Genomic DNA, 22,243 nt, shown 5'->3' with positions numbered 1-22,243 from the left:
GTCTCTTATTTTGATAGCCTGACTGGCCTACAATCCCGGCCGAAATGGTTGGGACTCTGAAAATAACCTTAGCCTCCCACGGTCACCCACTCCCCGCTCCCCTGGTCAATGTTGTTCTCTCCAGCTGATGGAGCACACACCGCGCAATGAGAGACAACATTGATCAGGGGCCGCGGGGTTGGGGGCCCAGCATGATTGGGCCAGGATTGTAGGTCCAAATTATTCATCTTTTTATTTCAAGGGACTAATACAGGAGCAAGTTAGGGCGAGAACCATCAATCGACTAAGTGGATTTTATTTATCTTGTAGAATGTAGCTTCTACAACCACGGCTGCAACTCTCATTTGGAGAAGAAATCAAATTGGTTGTAGCGCAGATCATATCCTCCTTGTCAAAAGACAAAGTCAATCAATGTCTTGACAAACAAGGGATTTGTGAGTCTCTTTTTGACATCAGTCATCTGCAAAAGCAACCGCATTGAGTACAGTTGCGACAATATGGAATATTTCAAATTGTGGACGGCATATGGTTTTGATGTGGAGTGTGCCCGACAGATGGTTCTGAGGTGCATTTACCACATGCAGATTATTGGCATATGATCTGTATGATTCTATTTATGCACAACTGCGATTTACAAAATGAACACATGGTTTGTGATGACGGTGACTTGACAGTGACTGCTAGTTGAATGACACAACAAAGTCATCAATATCAACCTTCTGTTCCCTGTACCGCCCCAAACCGCCCTGCCTATACTCCCTTTATTGCCCCAAACCACCCAAGCACTGGATGCACATGTGTGAGTGCCCGTAATATCTCTCAGTGTCATAATTGAGGTGTACTTGTGCATGTACATAGGTGTAGTCTTTAATTCTCAGTATATTGCCTTATTGGCAGGGAAAGCAGGGGTAATAATGATTCATATGAAGTGCCCACGTCCTCTTTGTACACATTCTGCCTCTCTCACTGACTCACTCACTGGACCAAGCTGTCCCTCCAGTCAAAATCAATCAAGTGACTGCTTACATCCCGTAAGAATTCCCAGCCCACATAAAGCAGGATTGACTGCCTTGGACTGTTTAAGTAACTTGATACAGCTACATGTATGCTTTGACTCTAGAAGAGTGATAAAACAGCTGTAACCGTAACTTGCCTGCTTTGTCTGTTGACCCAGTTTGACTAGACAAAGTATACCGGTAGTAGGGGAAGTGGAATCGAATTTTGACTGTCCGTGACTGCTTAAATAGCAGGAGGGTTAAAACAGTTAAGAGCTCCATGCCTGCACAAAGCAGGATTGACTGACTGTGACTGTTTATGTAACCTGATACAGCTATGCTTGATTGATAAGCCAGCTGTGCCTATCAGGTACCTGCTTTTGTCTGACTGAATTTGACTAGTCACAGTGCTTACAGAAATACAACATACATGATCTGACTGTTTGAGACTAGCCTGTGTAAAAGGCATGGTAGGGGAGAAGGATTGACTTTTTGACTGTCAGTGACTGTTCAGACAGCAGGAGGGTACTTCATCCCTGTACAACAACCATCTGATAGTGATAGCCATATGTGTCCGTTTACACCGTAACTTGTTACTAATCAAATTACCATCAGCATCAAGGAATAAAAAAAAATGCTTCCAGATCTTTTGACGGGACTGCTACATGTATCTGTATCATATCATTCCACGTGCTGTATCCATTATAGGCATTACATGAAAGTCACCCATTGTGAGGCCGATTGGGTCAACAGTGTTCTCTCTGGCCGATAATCTCCTTAAGTCAAGCTGGCCTCATTCTTTGGTATTTAAAGGCCGAACATGAAACCCCTTATACTCTGTTTGAGACCAGCTGGGGCTGGGTGTGTCACTTTAGGGGCTGCCTCAGAAATAGAAATTTAGCGGTAAGTAGTGTTAAATATAACCTTTTCCTGGTTAAGTTTCATAGATCATTTGCTTTTGAGGCATCTTTTTTTTTGTTTCCAATATTAACTCCACTCAAAATCCAACGAAGAATGTGCAAAACCTAACCTGTTTAAGTTTCAGCTCAGTGGATATTACACTTATCCAGAAAACAGTGAAAACAACCATGCACAACCTTTCGATCACAAAACAGATGTCGACAATAGCACTCTTTGTTTCCCAAATATCAATCAGTTGACAGATCATTGGAAATCATAAATTTTCTTGAATTCTACTTAGTGACAGCAAGCCATGTTTAGTACCCGTAGGATCTGTAATCCAAGTAAGCTTTTTGATAATAATTTGGTACCTGTATGTTACTTTTTTAGGATAAAAGTCTATGAATCTACCAGTATGCCTTTAATATTACATTTGTATGGCTCCTACTTCAGAAATATCAAATGCATTAATTACAAAAGTTTTACATACATCATGTACATGTATACCAGCAAAAAGTTATGTATGAAATACAGGTACATAAACAATTTATATTGCTGCTGCTTGTTTCTGCTGAACAAGTAAATTCCTTTTCTGGAACAAGAGACCTTTACATCATTGGAGACCTGATACACTGTACATACATGTATATGTATAAATGAACCAAATTTCATTGGTCTGTTCCAATGTGTCTGGGAAGTCAAAAGAGCTTATCCGCAAGTGCGGAAGTACTAAGATCAGCTCCTAGACTCCCAGCTATGCAATAGTTGCAATGGCAAGTATGGTACCGGTAGCTGGTGGTACCACACTAAATCCCATATGACAGGCGAAGTGATGATACCCTGAGCTTCGCCATCTGCACCCCCTGAGCTTACAAAAAGCTTTGGACTACTTTTTACATCACAGCCGATAATGTAACCCAGGTAATGTGCCACTTGCTCTTATATTTATTGAAATGTCTCTGAATATCACTTCCACGTGGGTGCCTGATTTGTTGCTCACCCTGCTAAGCGCGATCCCCACTCCACGGGGACGGGTTCGATTCACGTCACAAAACAGTCTCCCGGGCCTCTTTAGTCTGGATTCCAGATGAGTCAACCTCCCAATTCCCTCCCAGGTAAGCCACACTTTACGTCATCAGATTGAGGCAGAAACCAGTCCCAGGCGCGTGTTCATTCTTGAAATCCTAATTAGAACATGTCCGGATTGTTTTTGTGATTTAAACTCATTGACATTTGTATAGACATGGAGGTCTTAATTAGGTTATCTGCCTGCGTGCCCAGCCACTTCCCTCCCCTTCCCCTCCCCCTCCCCCTCCCCCCTCTCCCTACCACTTCTCTCCCCACCACTTCTCTCCCTGAGCTTCCTGACCTAGTTGTAAAGGTGAAAGCTCAAGAACTACATGTACATGTATACCCATTGTTGTGTTGTACATGTGTTGGCCTCTTTATGTCCAACTTGACCCATTTTTTTGGTGCGAGGTGGTCGAAAAAATCCTTGTAGTCCGTGCCAACGCTTTCTTGCGCCTCATTCAAAAATGACATTATTGGGCTAATTTACATGTACCGGTAGGTGTCACACGTTCATTTCCCTTTGGGTACTTGTGCAGTATAAAACCTATTTACATGAACATGTATGACAGCCCCCTGTGTTTTCTTTTCGTAATCGTTAGTTTACGTTCACGAGTATCAGTCAAAAGCAATAAACATTGCATGACACTGGCTGGTAACCTGTTTTTTGCTAAACAAATTTTATCTGTGCTTTCAAAGTTCTGTGCTAGGACATAAAATTGGTTCCTGGAGAGAATCATCACCCTCAATTTGGAATTGAAATCGATTACTAATTTTTTTTTTTAACCTCCCAAACTTTTTGGAACAACCCAAGTTTGATGTTGCATGTGGTTTCACCTACATGTACATTGTAATCGGCTCTTTGCTTGGTTTGGCTGAAAGAGGTGCCACACGTAACTTTTTTTTAAAATGAAATTTACATGTACGAAGCAGGCCCATCAGAAACTTTCACCCGAATTAGTTGAAAGATACAAAACATTCCAGAATCGCCGTGTGCGATGGAGGATTACATAGCAAATCCCTGTATAGATCTGTTGACAGAAAAGATCATTTGAAGAGATTTTCATCCTGTAGGCTTGGGGATTATCCCCGATCATAAATCACCATTCCTCAAGAGTTTGGCTGGTACACGTGTCCCCATTTGACCCTGACCCATAAGATATGTGCGCAGAGGTCAACAGCGGGGCACCGACTGTTTTCACGGCAGAAATAATAGATGTTTAAACAATTGAATGCTTCTATGATGTAGGCCACTTCCTCCTCTGTGATGTATGTATAGTCGTGTTCCCTAACATGGCGCACTTCGAAGCATACCCAACTTTCCTCGCGTAGTATTGCCAAACCTCTTTGTTGACAAACCTCAAATTCATGCAGTGAAATACTGGTACTTTTACTTTATTAATGCTTGCTATTTAACCTCTTTGAACAATTTCAGTTTCATAAAATTTAATCCGAAATTCAAAAACGGTGGCATCCGGAAATTGGGCACAAATAGGCGGAGTGTTCCCTAACGTGGCGCACTTGAATAAATCTTGGAAAATTCCAAATTAACACTAAAGATTTTTCTGTAAACTTGATAAATTCTGATAAATAATTGTTATCTCTACTTACATACCCAGCCAGATGTTTGTCAGAAAATTATTTTCAAAGGGTTCACTTTGCACTTGAAAATAAAATCAGAAAATCACGCCAAAATAATTTTTCCTTCTGACTTTGTTACGGGTAAATAAACTCGCGATTTATGATCAGGAGTATTTAGAACTTGATTAAATTTTCGTTTACTGTGACATTTCAGTTAAAACTTTTGCTCTAGGTAGGCACTACAGGCGAAAAATCAAAGTGCGCCACGTTAGGGGCCGCGCCACGTTAGGGTACGCGCCACGTTAGGGTACATCAACAATACAATGTATGTAAGTACAAACATACCGGTTAGTATACATATACTTAAAACTTTCATGTTTTTTTTCGAAACTAAGCATGATATACTTGTATCTAGTGATAAGCTGTTTGGAATAAGCCAGTTCGGTATTCCAACTGCGCTTTCGCACAATGATATGGGTCACGGGTCATTCAGGATAATCGAACGCGCAAGGCGCATGAACGCGCAGGGGAGACGGGTGTACGACGCTTGCATTTTAATTACGAGCAGAACGAACATTCACTTGACATCGGGTAGCATCACGTCAGCGATTTTATCCTGAATGACCTTTGACCTAGACTAATACCGAACTGGCTTACATGTATTCTCGGGCACCATTGTTGAAACTGCCCCTCCTCGCCCCTATCCACAATCAAGAAAATTACACACCAAACCCCTCTATGATCCCACCACTGTATTCCAGGCGTGTGTGTATTACAAATTGTCGCTGTCAGGAAAACCCACAATAATGCCATCAATCATGGCTTGACCTCACGCAGACCTCAGCTGTCAGGTTTATAATCTTTTCAATATCACGGTACATGTACCTGAACCTGTGCGTGCATGCAATGAACAGGAGCACTACATGTACATGCAACAGTGCAACCACTTTATCAGTGTGTAGGTTTCCTCATGTATACTTGGAAAAACTTGGACGGGTGTCCTTTTGCTTCTGGCAGAAGATGTGTGGTATTTGCTGGTCCCAGAGGGGCCAGTCTACAGTCCTCTTACACAGGCCACGTTCGGGCAAGGACCATTAGTCGACTAGTGGTTGATTTGTGACGTACCTTATGCCTGCGCACTGATAGCAACGTGCGAACGTCTCTAGTCAAACGCTGGTCAAAATGTCATCGCAAAACTTCTGGATCCTGGCTCTCTGCTAGCGTTATGAATGCGCGCAGCTATTGGTTACCAGCGAAGCAACCAACACCAGTAGGCTGGTTCCAAATAGTCGACTAGCATAGTCAACCACCGTCGACTAGACAGAGTTCGGGCAAACGTTAGTTAACCATTGGTCAACTATAGTCCTTGCGCGAACTTGGCCTTACTTTCTCTCACTGACTGTGTCCGAATTACTTGGCTACGGCTTGCCAGTTACACACACGTGTCAATGAGAAGCGGCTACAGCCACTTCCAATAGGAACGTGTGTAATTTCAAGCCGTAGCCAAGTGCTTCGGACACAGCCACTGATTCACTGACTGACTGTCACTTGTGACTTACCCGTACGCTGGTCTGGGACCAGCTTTGCCAGGCTTGCCTACATGAATGTGTGCTCCGTAGCATTACACCACACATGTGCATTAGTCTGGTGCCGATACATGCATCTGCATAGGTACATAGAATACGTCGACTCTCCATGTGAACAGCGAAAGTAGATATTTCATTTTTAGGAGTTATAGTAGTTCACAAATTAGTCAGAAAAACCTAGTTTAAGTCAAACAAAGTTAGAGTTCCAAAAAGTAGAGTCAGCAAAAACATAGTCAAATTAAACAAAGTTAAACAAAGTGAAGAGTTTTAGAGTCTTTGAAACTTTGGAGTCCAAACTTGCCTTGTACTTAAATTGAAAAAAAAAAGTTCCCAAGTTGCTGTAAAGTTGTATGCTTAAATTTTTACAACATGTTGAATGCACTAGGACACCCCCTGGCTGAAACCTTGACATTATACATGTACAGTGTATGCATGTCGTACAGTTGGCGCGCATAATACAAACATGTAGGCCTACATGCAGAGTTTGCATTCGGTGATGCCAATTGTTCTTTACCTTTATGGCATGTGTTACCAGGAAAATTGGCAAGGTGCGCCTAATGTCAAAGTTCATCATTTCACACATAAAAGATAACATACAGTACTCCAGACATTTTGATGCAGTATAATTGGGCTTGGCCACTGGCTATTTACATACAGTCCAACGCATAGTTTGGACAGCTTAAGGCCACAATCGGAAGGTTTTTTTCTTTAATCGTTTTTCTTTTCTGCAGGAGAAAATTTGAAATTTGACAATGGGTCCAGAATGTTAAGCCCGTTAAAGACAGCAGCCATTTTGTTTAAAAACAGGGTAGGGCTCTATAGAAAATCGCGGTCGTGTCTTGGAGAAATGAGCCAATTCTATAAAGGCTCCTTCCTTGAAAAGTTTTTGATATTTTTTGTTTTGGTTGAGGGTCCCAAATACGCAATTTGCAATCTTGATCTTGGCAGTATATATTACTTTTGCTCGTAATCTTGACAGAAAAGTCAGTCTTGAGCGTCATGAAATGATTAACATTGTTGAAATCACTCCAGGGAAGAAATTGATCTCATGAAAGTCCAGAACATCACAGGGTGCAGCTGTTTTTTATCAGGTCTATCACCTCTGTCTGGCATTGGTTTGTGCTTTCCCTCCTTGCCGGGTATTGAACAATTTCAATGCCAGGCAGTCTTTTTCGTTTGACTTCATCGCCGCCAAGAGCTAAGTGGCAAATTTACCATAATTGCTGCTCATTTGCACCCAAAGGAAGAAACCGTTCATCCAACGCAGCTATTCCACGACACGTAACACCTGAAGAGATTTTATTGATTTGGATGAACGTCCTCAGAAAAAGAAAGAAGAAGAAGAAGAAGAAGAAATAAAGTCAATGGCCTGGGGAGAATTGAAATTTATCCCGTATTTTTTTACTCATTGAATAACCACTGAACCAAAACCATAAGGATATATTAGCTTTTTTCACTATTAAAATAATTAACTTTTCATTTTCTGATGTCAGAAAATGAAAGGAAAGTTATTGAACTCTTTCAATATTGCAAGGTTTCTCAAACATTTGTTTTTCCTTGAGTTCCTCTTTGAAAAGCATTTGCTGCACCACATGCGTTAAATTAGTCTAGGGAATATCCCTTTGCACAGCAAGGGGATATGAAATGCGAGCCGAGTTGGTGATTAATTATGCAAAACAAGACTGCGTCTTGACCTCGAGATTCTGACCATTCAGCGGACGCCTTCTATATCGGGTCTTCGGTTACCCGTTGTCATAGACATCTATAAATAAAACTTAGAAAGGACGGATCTATTATGCTATAAACGCTGTAAATTGAGCAAAAATAAGCTGCGTCACGCGGCCTGTAACGATATGTTACTCGGTGAGCGTAACAGAGGCAGCCTTTTTCCCCCTCAAGATGACAGATTTTCTTGACTCTTTTGCTGATACTTGTGTTTCCAAAGGAGCCGTCACCAGATTTTGAAATTGTATACATCGCTACAATTTTGTTGAAAACAAATAAAAAGCCAAAATATTATTGCTAATGATGACAATGTTTGACAAATTTCAGTTTTGTTTGAATCATTTTTTTGCTGTGATACATGTTTGTACCGTCAGTCATGGTAACAAAGTATTGTCTTAGCTGAGGAGTACTGGGGCCAATTTCATAGAGCTGCTTAAGCACAAAATTTGCTTACATGTAAGCACAAAAACGTCTTGCTTAATAAAATCATGTTACCTGCCAAAACTCCATGCGATTGTTATGCTAAGTAAACAACAGCTAAATACCAGTTACAAGCAATGTACATCACATGCAGTTTGGACCGGTAACCTAATTTTACTAAGCAATGTTGTTTCGTGCTTAAGCAAATTTTGTGCTTAAGCAGCTCTATGAAATTGGGCCCTGGATAGAGTCATGTGTTTGTGTCACAAGATATGTTTAAAGGGAATGTTCATCATTGGCTTTTGCTGTAATTTTCAGAAATGAACTATTTGAGGGTTATGGTAGATCAAATATTTGTTACACTGGCATGTTTTAAGTTTTGTGTTCGGAAATGCTGGAAAAACCAAGCAAAACTAAAATGTTCAAGTAGTCTGGTTCCCTGACTCCACTAAAGATGAAATTGATCAATTTATAGATGCCGGAAAATCGTAAGGTAAGGGAACCAGTCTAGCTGGCTTGCACCCGTTCATGAACATGTATTATAGCAAACCAGATTTAGACTGAAAAAAAAATGGTAAATTTGGAGCAGTAGTTGAAAAATAGTTAGGTTTTTTTCAAAATATCACTTTTCTTGAAAATGACTTCACAGCAGGTGCCATAATTTTACAGGATGCTTTAGACTGTCATTTACCAACATCCTGGTAAGGTATTTCGTAAACATTTGGTAGTTTTGTTTTTCGATGTTTGCAAATAATGTATTTCCCTTTAAAGGGAATATACATCATTTGCTTTTGCTGTAATTTTCAGAAATGGTTGGAATTGGGGGTTGGAAATATAAAGCAAATATAGTTACACTGACTTTTTGGAGGTTTTGGGTTCGAAAATGCTATAAAAACCAAGAAAAACGATCATTTTCCTTTAGTCTGGTTCCCTGACTCCATATAAGAAGAAACAGAGCAGTTTACATACATTGGGGAATTGTAAGGTTAGGGAACCAGTCTAGCTGGCTCGTACCCGTTCATAGGTTTGTAATCGATTGTAAACAAGTGCGATGGTCAATTGGGGCCAGTATTTGAAAAAAAAGCCAGTTGTTTCCAACGCTGATCGGCCGATCAGCGTTGGAAATTGATACAAAAATACCACTTTTCTTGAAAATGACAGTATACCAGGTGCCATAATTTTACAGGATGCTTTAGACTGTCATTTACCAACATCCTATTAAGGTATTTCGCAAAAACTTGGTAGTTTTATTTTTCGATGTTTGCAAATGTTGTATATTCCCTTTAAGCCCGACTATTGCTCATGCAAAACTAACTTAAGTTGGATGTAGTGTGTTTGTTTCTGGACAAGAATTAATTGCCTTCAGGTCGTAACAATGTTATGTCAGGCACCGTAGAATTGCCCTATTTGACGAGCATGTACCAGTACCAGGTACATACATGTACATGTATGGAACAAATCCTTTATTCCAGGAAATAAACGTTCACAGTGATCACTCGCATTTTCTGCGTACAACCCGACACCCGCACTTCCTCCAACACCCTCTAATGGGAAACTTGTCCTGAGCTGAACTTGGGTACATTCTTCTCCAGGGCTCTTATCGGTTGATATTCAAAATATTTTCCTACCCTCTTAAAGGGAATATACATCATTTGCTTTTGCTGTAATTTTCAGAAATGGATGGAATTGGGGGATTGGAAATATAAAGCAAATATAGTTACACTGACTTTTTGGAGGTTTTGGGTTCGAAAATGCTATAAAAACCAAGAAAAACGATCATTTACCTGTAGTCTGGTTCCCTGACTCCATATAAGAAGAAACAGAGCAGTTTACATACATTGGGGAATTGTAAGGTCAGGGAACCAGTCTAGCTGGCTCGTACCCGTTCATAGGTTTGTAATCGATTGCAAACAAGTGCAATAGTCAATTGGGGCCAGTATTTGAAAAAAAGCCAGTTGTTTCCAACGCTGATCGGCCGATCAGCGTTGGAAATTGATACAAAAATACCACTTTTCTTGAAAATGACAGTATACCAGGTGCCATAATTTTACAGGATGCTTTAGACTGTCATTTACCAACGTCCTATTAAGGTATTTCGCAAAAACTTGGTAGTTTTATTTTTCGATGTTTGCAAATGTTGTATATTCCCTTTAAGGCCAAGAGTGCATTGACCTGTGTACATGTGACACACCTGATAAAGAAAAATCTCTGAAGGAATGAAGTGAGAAAAACTTCAAGACCAGCAGCCAACATTGTTATCAGCAGTTTTCAAAACACTGGAAAAGCATTTTTTTTTTTTTTTAAACCGCACTTGGCACAGAACCAGTTCAGAGGAAAAGAATACGGATTTTCAGTTGGTGGTGTGTGCCTGAAGGTTCGAGACTAGTAAATAAACTTCCATTGACCCCAATGATAAATGCTCCCACTTCAGAAATTCGGGAAAAATACTCACAACTCTCCAAGGTGTTCGAGACACACATCAAATTAAAGCTGATTTCACCGTCTTTCATTTTCTTTTCAATTTACGGGGGGTCAACTGATGACTTTTAGGAGAAATTTCCATCCGAAGATGATCACCCCTTAAAATAGTCCTGAAGCCCATCGCCATTTTGAAAAACGATGCCTACACTCCATTGCAAAATAGAGCGCTTTAAGGGCCCCAATTTCATCCAAATTGAACGGAAAGTTCTACAAGCTACAAGTCCTGTGCACAGCTTCCACCCATATTTTTAACAAACCCTCAAGTTCATGGCTCATGGCATGCTCAAATACTGAAGATTTTGAGGGCATGCAAATCGTGATTTGGCCGGCGTAGGCAATTTCGGACGGATTTACTGGTCTGCAACCTGAATAAGTCTTGCTCAAAATTTATGAATTAATGGTAATGGCAATCTGAGTTTACCCACTGATAAAGTACATGTGTACATGTACATGTTTTACTTGTGTGGTACCCGTGTACATGTACTTCTCACAACGGTTTGTAGGATTGTTGGGGTTTTTTGGTGCTTTTTTGGTTTGAAGCAACAAAATTGCTCAAAATCTGAAGTTGGTTGCTAAATAAATGTAACTAACTGTAAAAGTTTTTTTGAGCACCCAAAGTGTACACACTTCATGAATTCAGTAGGCCATCTTCCAGTGCATGCGTACACATTTGATGTACAGTTATTAACATGCATTTCCGTGTAGAAGTACTCATACATTATTGTTAAGAGCTTAATCCATTTTGAGCTGATCCTTAATCCTCTTGGCCTTCCATTGGATGAGGACATTGTGTATTTATGTTGGCACAGTTGACCTATTGTACCAGGATGTGCACTTTGCTGTAGAATTTCAGATGAGTATCGCATTAATTGATTCAAAAGGTACATGTACATGTATGTGCAGGTAATGTACGGTAGGCAGGAGCTGTTGGCAGATCCATGTGGTGGGAAAAGGTTGCCACCCCCCCCCCCCCCAAAAAAATACCCCACCAAACAACAACAACAACAACCCCCCCCCCAAAAAAAAAAAACCAATGAGACAAAGAAAGGGAAAAAAAGAAGAGAAGACGAGGTGCGAAGTCATATTTCTGTTCATTTAATTAATGCTCATTTAACAACATGGGCGTCCGCGGGGGTTGGGGTGGGGTGGGCAAATGTCCCCCGCCCACCCTAAAAATAATGATAAATTGAGAATATGCCAGAGAAAGTCTTTTGAGAGCTTTGCCCCCTCTAGAAAAAAATCCTGACGACGCCCATGGCTACACATACTTTTTAGTGTTAATATTAAAATGTGGAAATAGCGCACAATACTATACTTAATTCATTTTCCCCTTTAATTTTTTTTAGCCCACTTGGTTCTGAATCCGCCTTGGCAAGAACATGGACATTGTAAGTACATGTACATACATGTATATGTGCACTGAACATACGGGTACATGTAGATGTATACAAATGTACATGTACATGAAGCAGCAAATGTATTTTTACAGCCTACCGTATGTAACATACATACATTGTACAGCCAAGTGTACAAAATGATACTTTTGCGGATATTGCAACAGAAACTGAACATACATGTACCGGTATACCCCGGTATTTACATGTAACTTGATGGTTATGTTTGTGGACAGGTTCATTCCCGGCTGCTTGCTGTGAACAATAAAAACTCTCACGTGTTCAAAAAAAAAAAAAAAAACTACCCCTGGATCGTTTCTGAATAGCTGTGTCAAAGTTGGTGTACTCAAAAGGGTGTCAAAAAACGTATTGGTTGTGCCTAAAGGTGTAGGTTGTGCAGCCTGTGTGGGTTTGTCTGAAAATACTGTCGAAAGTGAATGGAGATTCCAATGATGAAAAGGGTGGATTTTTTTCACTAAAAACTACCAAAGGTGGTCACCCTACTTTTTTTTATATGTATAATTAACTTATTCACAACCTCCCTTAAAACTGTATCGATAAACTCTAACTATGCTTGCCTTTTGGGCAATTCTATGAGAATGTGGACATGGCTAAAAAAAAAAATAGAACGTTTATGAAATCTTCAAAAAAAATTACGAGCACCATACATAACCTCAAATGTGGTATCATATTAAAGGGAAAAACAAGACCTTTCATTTGAATGATGTGGCAGTGAGTTGAAGTATGGTAAACAGTATTTTGTTTTGTCAAAAAAAACTGGTGTTCGCCTGAAATTATGGATTTTAGGAAGTCATTTTGACACCTTATTTTTACATGCAAAGTGCAAGTGTTATTGTGAGTTTTTGTTTTTAAGGAAGAGAAAATGTTAATATTCTATGCCAAAAGAGTTTTGTTTAATTGATTATTAGTTTCTTCAATGTTTAAACTTCTACTACATAATATCTGGGCAGAACTCCTACTGAACCCACGTTTTGAAACATCCATGCACAATGTGTGACCCTTTAAGATGTCGCAGAAAAACAAAATTGTGGCTGATTTGTTTTAGAGAAAGAAATTGTTTTTCTTGTCCAGTGCTGTGTCAGGCTGGTATTAAGAGTCCACTAGTGGAAAACCAACCTTAAGGCCCCCCAAAAAAGTCTCCGGTTTCTGGTATGCGCGCGCGTCGCCGTAGCCATGCGCGTCGGCAAAATGAAAAAGTGTTTTTTTTTCAATGAAAGATGATGTCTCAAAACTGCCAAACTCACTGGTTTGACTGGAATCCTGCTGCTGCACAATTTTAACGTATTTTTAGATGGGTTATGATCGAGAATAAGCTTTATGTGGCCTCTCTGGTCTCCCATAATATTTGCACTAAGTTTAGTCGGGCACCATTTGTAGTCATCAGCCGACATTTGAAGCAAAAAAAACTGTAAAAAAAAAAAAGCCGCGTCGCCGCACCACTTTTTGGGCAAGCACCATACCAGAAACCGGAGACTTTTTTTTTTGGCCTTAGTGGAAAACCAGCCACTAGTGGAAAATCAACCTTAAACTCAGACTTTACTGTGTCTTGCTAGGGTGCCATACCGTGACAGCCTGGCCATGCATAACCCACATGTCAGACAGACACACATGCATGCATGGCACAGCAGGATCCATTTATGTACACGTACATGATTTATGGGCTTGTGGTTGGAGATCCCATTCTTTCTTGTAGTTTACATGTTTATAGGACAAGTTCGCATGGTAATTTCAGGCACCTTTACATATATACAGTATGTACTGTACGTGTACATTGGATAGAATTCAACTACAAATACTGTATGCCTGTCTGTGGGATAGGTATTTGGGGGTGCCCCCCCCCCCAAAAAAAAAACACGAACCAAAAAAAGCCAACTGTATTTCCAGTAAGCGACTGAGGCGAACATTTTTGGTATACATTACTTAATAGTTGATAAGTATATTTTTAATATACACTTGTACACGATTTTCTGGACGTGAAAACATATCCGAAATACGAGTCTGGAATTGTAAACTTGTACATTTGCATGTACAATGTACATGTGCAATTATGCAATAAAGTAAATGTACCTTCTTAAAAGTATACCTACATTTTTTTTGTACATTGTACCATTGTACTTCTCCAGTTGTCCTCGAAAATTTAAGTGTATACTTGTGATTTGTACAGTTGTACATGTACAAAAAAAACAAAATAGCAATACAAAAAATCTAAAAATACATGTGTTTTTACATCGTGTACTTGCATCTATTGACCCTTCCTTTTGGCAATCTTACCAGAAACACATTTTTTCCCTTCTAACTTTTGTAACAAACAAGAACTGATTACAACTGTTTAGTTTGCGTCATTACTTACATCACGTAAAATTCCACATTAATAAAAAAATTCCAGTACATATTACACTTGACGTCACACTAAGTTATGAAATTGCCTATTTTCAGGTTTTAAAATGTCTATTTCTATCATCTTGCTGATATCAATCTGCATACTTAAATCCTCTCAAACCTCGTGGTTTCCTTTTTTTATGGTTAATGATTTCTTTTGTACTTTAACCCACAAAAGTTCTATTTCGAATCAAGGAGAACACCCGTGAGCCTACTTGTAAATGTTTGTACTATTTGCCGTCAGTCGCAAACAAATATTCATAAATACCTAGCGCGTGACGTTTTCTCTTTTTCCATTGTGAATTGTTCGTAAAGATTGTTATCCATATTTGGCAGTTAGGACCAAGGGAAGCACTGCGTGTACTTTGAGACCTTTTTGTTTGATCTGTTGGCTGGGTCTGTGCAGTGTGTGCAGTTTTGGGGCTTGAAATTTTTTTTGTCAGACGGTTGTTGGAAGATTCAGGGAACATTCTGTCCGGTGCCCGTGTTCAATTTCTACTTGTCTGTAGATTAACCCGCTTTTTTTTTTTTTTTTTAATCACGTGTCCTCTGGATCGGAGGGCTACTGTGCCGTGTCTCGCAGGAGAGTTCGGTTCTCAGTTACGGTAATAACGCAAGCAGGAGTTGGCTGGCAGCAATCATTGGAAAGATATAGCATTGCTAACTGTCGGACTCATTCTGTCAGCCTTTTTCTTTGCGGCTTGTCTGAGCAGTTGCTGGAGTTTTAGTTAAAGGTAAAGGGTTGATTGTGTTTTTGCAGTATGTCCGCCGAGATTGAAGAATCAAAGGTGTAGACCTAATGCACACATGCAAATTTCTGCACATACAGTGCAAAACTTGTACTTGAACTGAACAACTTAGACTTCTTTTGGTTTCGGCTTTGAATAAAGAACACGGCGGAAGTATGGGCTACGTGCTACAAGTATCACCTCAACAGTGAGAAATGAAGAGTTGGAGGAGACCACGGGGAGCGACATTCCAACGCATTGCTGACGATGCCTGACACTCAAGCAAAGACGCTCACGCAAAGACGCTGTGGCAGTGTGCACATTTAAAATATAATAAGTCGTGCGCACTTTGCGCTACGTGCGCACGAACCAGTATGCGCATGCAGTGTTTCCTGTCCTGCCCTCTTGTTTGCGCACAGAGACAAAATGCACACAAAGTTGACTCTGCTTCATTCCAATGTTCATGAGCTACTTTATTATTAAAATAATACAAATTTCAGTGATTTTTTTTTCTCGCACAGATCCACCACCCCAAGAAACCCTCCTTCACTTTGCCGCCCGCTTCAATCTGCCGCAGTTTGCCGAGTATCTATTGGATAAGCCCGGCAGTGATGTGGCGTTGAGGTTACCCAATCAGCACGGAGAACTGGCCGTGGCCCTCGCCCGGTCACACGGGTTAGACGACTTAGCCGATCGTATGAACGAGTAAGAAATATTTTAATGTATACAAAAAAAATTGTCTAAGTTATTTTGTCCCCCCTTTTTTTATGATGAAGTCCCAACGGATTTTATATTGTAATAAAAAACTACTTCTATAGAGTACTGAAGTGTAATGTCATTTGTCTTTGTTCTGGTTCATGTGCTGGTTAAGCTATGCACATGGACCAGGATACGCAGGAAAACGTTGGTCCTCTTTTTTTGGGCGTCTGCAACCAGCTGAAAAGCGGCTTTTAAAAATTCAACTTCTGCGCTGCGACAGAACATGTTCCCGAAAAGTGGGAATCAATAGCATGTTCCCGAAAAGTGGGAATCAATCACAGTCGATCTGTGTGAAGTTACGATGTCGTGGACACACCGGGATTGTCTAATTGATTGTGAATTGTCGTCGTGTCGTGGGTGACGTGAGCATGGTTGCGATTATTCTGTTTCGAGATGCCACTTGTTCAACGATAATCACACTATTTCTCAATTTCCTGACCTGAGCATGACTTTTGTGCTTGATGCCAATGGTTCCGTCGCTGCGCAAGCAAATCGCAGGTTGACCTGAGGCCGGCTTGATTGTCCACCCCCTGTTACTTGTGACTGGACTTGTGATTTACTATTAATTAATAAAAAGATTTATGATGGACTCGACTACAACACTGTACATTTAAGGGAATATACATCATTTGCTTTTGCTGTAATTTTCAGAAATGGATGGAATTGGGGGGTTGGAAATATATAGCAAATATAGTTACACTGACTTTTTTTAGGTTTTGGGTTTGAAAATGCTATAAAAATCAAGAAAAACAATCATTTTCCTGTAGTCTGGTTCCCCGACTCCATTTAAGAAGAAACAGAGCAGTTTACATACATTGGGGAATTGTAAGGTCAGGGAACCAGTCTAGCTGGCTTGTACCCGTTCATAGGTGTGTAATCGATTGCAAACAAGTGCGATGGTCAACTGGGGCCAGTATTTGAAAAAAGCCAGTTTTTTTCCAACGCTGATCGGCCGATCAGCGTTGGAAATTGATACAAAAATACCACTTTTCTTGAAAATGACAGTATACCAGGTGCCATGATTTTACAGGATGCTTTACACTGTCATTCACTAACAGTCCAGCAAGGTATTTCAAAATGATTTGGTAGTTTTATTTTTTGATGTTTGCAAATGTTGTATTTTCCCTTTAAATTCAAGAGGTGTTATTATTTTGAATGAACAGGCACTGCTTCGGTGGCAGTTTGCATCACCTTGCAGAACTCGGCAGGGTGCAGAGCAAATCTGTGACAGTCAAACGGCACAGTAACAGCACAGCAACCATTACCTCCAACACATCAGAGGCTTCTCGGACGTTAGGTAAGGACTCGGAAAGACTATCTCATGAAAACGGGAAGGGGGGGGGGGGGAATAGAAACAGGCTGCCAGGGCTGTGCATTGCCAAATAATTTGGTATCTGATTATTACAATTTGGACCTGATCGAATATTCGAATGTACGATTTCAAAATGCAGTGATCAAGTGAAGAGTTTATTTCAAAAACGCGACATATCCATGTGAAGAAGGTGAAAATTTTGCGTGGATGTGAAACTTTAAAGAATAAAACCAGAATAACAGCTGTTTCTAAATTTTCATTTTTTTACTTAATTTTATTCTTAAGTTGTGGCTTAGTATGTAACAAGCACCGTGTTCCTTGTCAGGGTTCGAACCCACATACCACGGCACGTAAGTCGAACACCGTACGATTGGACCACAGCGCTCCACAAATATATTGTCACAAATAAATTGTGACAGAGTGGCATTCTATTGTCGCTGTTCATCCCCTGTTATTTTTGACTAACTTGACAATAACCATAAGTTTTGTTGGTTCTCATTTTATCACAGAGGGTGATATTCAAATGCTGAGGGATCTAGTCAGCTTCATGGGTGAAGAAGCCGACAGTCCCCCAACCAGGTCCACGGGTGACCCGCCTAGTCCAGACTACTTCACAGTGGGTAAGCAGAAAGTTTGTCTTTTAAATGGCAGTACCCCTTAAAGGTAATATACAGCATTTGCAAACATCAAACAAACAACAACTACCAAATTATTATGAAATACCTAAGTTGATAGGAAGTGAATTATATCTGAAGCATCCTGTGAAATCATTGCACCTGGTGTGCTGTCATTTTTCAAGAAAAGTGGAATTTTCGTATAAATTACCAAATTTAGTTAATCCACATTCTGTCTGCCATCAGTTATACATCCGTAAATGGGTCCAAGCTAATGATGTGCAAACCCGACCCAAAATTGACCCAACCCGAAACCGACTTCGGGTTGGGTCGGTTTGTCCATCTTTTAAGTCGGGTCGGGTCAGTTTTGGTTTTGAATTTTCATTTTCGGGTCGGGTCGGGTCGGTTTAGCCATTTTTGAAAAAAACGAAATAAACCGAATTAAACCGAAATAAACCGAAACAGTTGAGAAATTTAGGTGATGCAGTATTATTGACAGTCACTGTGACCGCAGCCCTAGTGTGGTGTGGCCACCGAGTGCACTATCAAGTTCCCACGGTATTAATTTCTCCAGTCGATGGGACTGACAGTGAAATAGATACATTGTAACAGTTTTCATGATACCGCGTGATGATACCATGCATTTGTTCAATGAGCGGAGTTACTCTCGATCAATCCACTGAGAATGAAATAGAGAGAGACGATAGTTTTGCAACAGAATTCATGCCACGTGGGTAAGGAGGGCAAGCACAAAAAAGTGATCACTTTGTCCAAGCAAGGTATTCTTTTTTTTTTCGGTTTTTTTTTCGGGTCGGTTCGGGTCGGTTTTACCTTATTTTTTGTTGGGTCGGGTCGGTTTGAGGGAGTTATGATCGGTTTCGGTTCGGATTCAGTTTATATCTCTAATGTTTCGGGTCGGTTTGGCCTGGTCAACCCGATGCTCATCATTAGTCCAAGCCAGCTTGTCAGGTGCCCTGACCTGATGATTCCCCCATCTGAATAGGATCAGGGAACCAGACTACAAGAAAAACATTTTTTTCTTGGTTTCTCCAGCATTTTTTAGCACAAAACTTTAAACATTGTAACAATATTTGCCATAAAATACTAACCCCCCTAATCCATCCATTTCTGAAAACAGCAAAAAGCAAATGTTGTATGTTACCATTAACTCTTGTTTTGTGGGGCTTGCAAGGGTTCAGATTTTCCCTGTTAACTTTGCACAGAATGATGGTCACAGGCTTATTCCCCCATTAAACCCTGACAATCCTAAACTACCCTGCCTGTTACACCCTGTACTGCCTCAAACCACCCAAGTACTCTATGGTTTATGAATTCATCAGGGAATAAATACAATATAATACAATGTAATACAATGTAATACAATGTAGTGCAGGTGTGAATGGGTTCTAATCTTTCATCCTCACAATTTGCATATTTCAGGCAGCCTACCGGCACGGTTACCCTCAGAAATGCTGTCACCTACAGCACCCTCACAGCAGTCCAGCCAACAGTACTTCTCAGCAGGTAAGAATCCAGAAAGAATAAATTCAGAAAATGAAACGTCAAAGTAGCTTGAAACTTTTTTTTTTGCCTCCTGGTTTCTCAATAATGAAAGGTTTGCGGAAACACCATGTGCGAATAATTTCTCAACTAAGAGAATGATTCTGAAAAGAACCAGAGGTATAAACTCGACGTTCCGGTCAGTATGCTCTGACCGTCTTCAGGAGAATGCCTAAACCCTGTAGGGTTTTGTCCGTCACTGACATATTTGATAAACACCGTATACTCAGGTATTTTGGCCCAAGTGAGAATAATTCAAAAACTACATGTACTTGGGTTGGACTTGAACCCACGGCCTCTTGCTCTCTAGTGCAGATGTCTTACCACATGACCACCGAGCTTGCCGGGGTCCGCAAGTGGGTTTCTAACCAAGAAATGAGAAAATGTTGTTTAAAGTAAATTGGAAATCGGAGTTTTGAACACGCCACTTTTTTTAAGTCCCATATAGATCTCATTCATAAGACGTCATTTCCTACAGACCATCCACGTGCATCGGTATTTTGAGCGTAAATTTGCATAACGTGCGTCGGCTGCATCGTATTTCGAACACATCTCGAGCAACAAGCGCGCTTGTTAGGAACATTTTCAACTCTGCGCAATGCGTGTTTGATTGCGTAAAATACGCAGTTGCAGTTCTCCTACAGAAATGGCCGTCATTGAACGAGCCCTATTGCTCTGTCATTGCATTTTGAATGTGCCAAACTGTAAGAAACGAACAAGACTTTTGCCACATGAAATTCTCAGGCGCATTCATCACACTGTAGAAAATCTTGTCGCATGTTATACATAAATTTCAGCTGCACACTTCATCAGTCACATACAAACACAGCTCACTGTTGCCGTACAATTCACAGTCTCATACAATTCACTGTCGCCTTTAAAGAACTCAGAAAATATGTCATTATACATGTAAACAATGTTTCCTTGGTATTTGGACGCCATTGTAATTACGTACATATCTGTGAATACAATAGTCATAATTATCTTAAGGTTATCATTACTGGTGCATGTATGTCATTACTGATCTGAAGTTTTAGACCTGTAAAAAAGCTGCCATAGACTGCAGTGATAATTACGCCTACTTCAAAAAAATAGGAACAAATATTCACAATTCTCCAAGGTGTTTGAAAAACACATCAAATTAAAGCTTATTTCATCATCTTTCATTTTCTGTTGAATTTGTTGGGGGATTAAGCGATGACTTTTGGGGGAAATTTCCATCCAAAGATGATCACCCCTAAAAGTAGTCCTGAATACCGTCGCCATTTTGAAAAATGATGCCTACGCTCCATTGCAAAATAGCGCGATTTTAGGGCTGAACTTCATCCCAATGTCACAGAAGTAGGTAACTCGCAGTCCCGTTCACGGCTTCCAGCATTCTTTATTTACAAACCTCAAGTTCATGGCCCACAAAATGCTCTAATAGCAGAAAAATTGAGGACATGCATTTCGTGATTTGGCCGGCGTTGGCAAAGTTGGGCCTATTTACAGGCCTGCACCCCTAATGAAATCTTGAAACAATTTCATAGTCGGGCATAATTCTCCTTTTCCTCCCTGCGAAAAAGTTGACATAATTTTGATTTGATTTGGAAACTAGTTTGACAGTGCTTATATTGAAAATTATCTGAATTATCAGATGTTCATTGCAATCCTGGGTAAGCTAACTGAACTTGAGTAGGGTGCCTGTCGGCAGCCCTAACACTTATACATACTTTGTAGTCAGGGATCCCTTCCCCTTCAAAACATTAAAACAAAACAAAAACAAACACCCCCCCCGCCCCAAAAAACCTTTTCAGCAATAACCCCAACGCCAGACATCCTGAATTTCTTATTCTGTTAAAATGGGGCTATCAAGTTGTCGAATCTGCTCACGCTCCAAATTCCCCGTACACTGATGCAGAATCTGATTAAAAAAAAAAAAATCCTTCATGCCCTGACGAGCTTCCGCCAGCTTGATTAAATAAAGCAGCCATCAGTATGCCCAGAGGTGAAACAACAGACATGCGTTGAACACAACTGAGCAAAGCATTGCTGATACCTCTTCATTAGAGTCTCGCATTTTGCGCGTGAAACGGATCGTTGCGACTTTTTGCCCAAGGACAAATGTACAGCGATATTCACACGGATATTAGCACCCCATCGTCCTCTCTCTCGGCTTTTCGAAACAAATACTATACATCCAGCCCCCGGGCAAAGTTTTCACAGGTGAAATGAAATTGTTACCAAGTTGCTGTTTAACATGACGCCACAGCTGTAGGATACATTCATGTTTTGTCATAACGACTTCAGAAGCTGGGGGAGAGTTTCTTTTGCCGTGGGTCATGCTTCGTGCTTATCTCTGTTCCAAATAGGAGAGTGGATAGGGGGTGGAGATTGGAAGTTATATTGACCAGATTGATTGTTGGGGGACGGTAAAGCGAGCAATTACTTTTAAAGTGTGGTTCGTTTCTTGATTTTAGTTTCACCTTGCCAAGCAGGTCTTTGGGGATGCGCAAAATCTTGAGTTTGCATTAACGGAGCCCATTTTGGCTCGAAAATACATTTTCCATGAAACGATATTTGTTGGAAGGATCATTAAAAAGAGTATTAGTAGTAGTTGTAGTAGTAGGTTCTGATGCAGAAGACCACACCACGTCACCTACTTTCATGGGTTCTTAGATGGCTACAAAGTCCGATGTGTGACAGACATCCTCTCCCGCACACAGGGCACCAGTGAGCGG

The 22,243-nt window shown here is 40.5% G+C and overlaps 1 protein-coding gene across 9 annotated transcripts in view; it reads left to right on the top strand.

Annotated features, from left to right (window-relative positions):
- The window catches only part of LOC119746309 (A-kinase anchor protein 13-like), a 135,106-nt gene that overhangs the window by 24,123 nt on the left and 88,740 nt on the right, over positions 1 to 22,243 (top strand). For all 9 annotated transcript variants that reach the window (XM_038223181.1, XM_038223184.1, XM_038223182.1 and 6 more), the window contains 4 exons: positions 15,800 to 15,983; positions 17,201 to 17,334; positions 17,859 to 17,969; positions 19,404 to 19,487. In XM_038223181.1, the coding sequence (XP_038079109.1) occupies positions 15,800 to 15,983; positions 17,201 to 17,334; positions 17,859 to 17,969; positions 19,404 to 19,487 (513 nt within the window). The remainder of the gene's footprint in view (positions 1 to 15,799; positions 15,984 to 17,200; positions 17,335 to 17,858; positions 17,970 to 19,403; positions 19,488 to 22,243) is intronic.

Source organism: Patiria miniata, unplaced genomic scaffold (assembly GCF_015706575.1).
Source record: "Patiria miniata isolate m_02_andy unplaced genomic scaffold, ASM1570657v1 HiC_scaffold_7, whole genome shotgun sequence".
Taxonomy (NCBI): domain Eukaryota; kingdom Metazoa; phylum Echinodermata; class Asteroidea; order Valvatida; family Asterinidae; genus Patiria; species Patiria miniata.
Note: the sequence above shows the minus strand (reverse complement) of the source record. Positions and strands in the feature narration are given on the sequence as shown.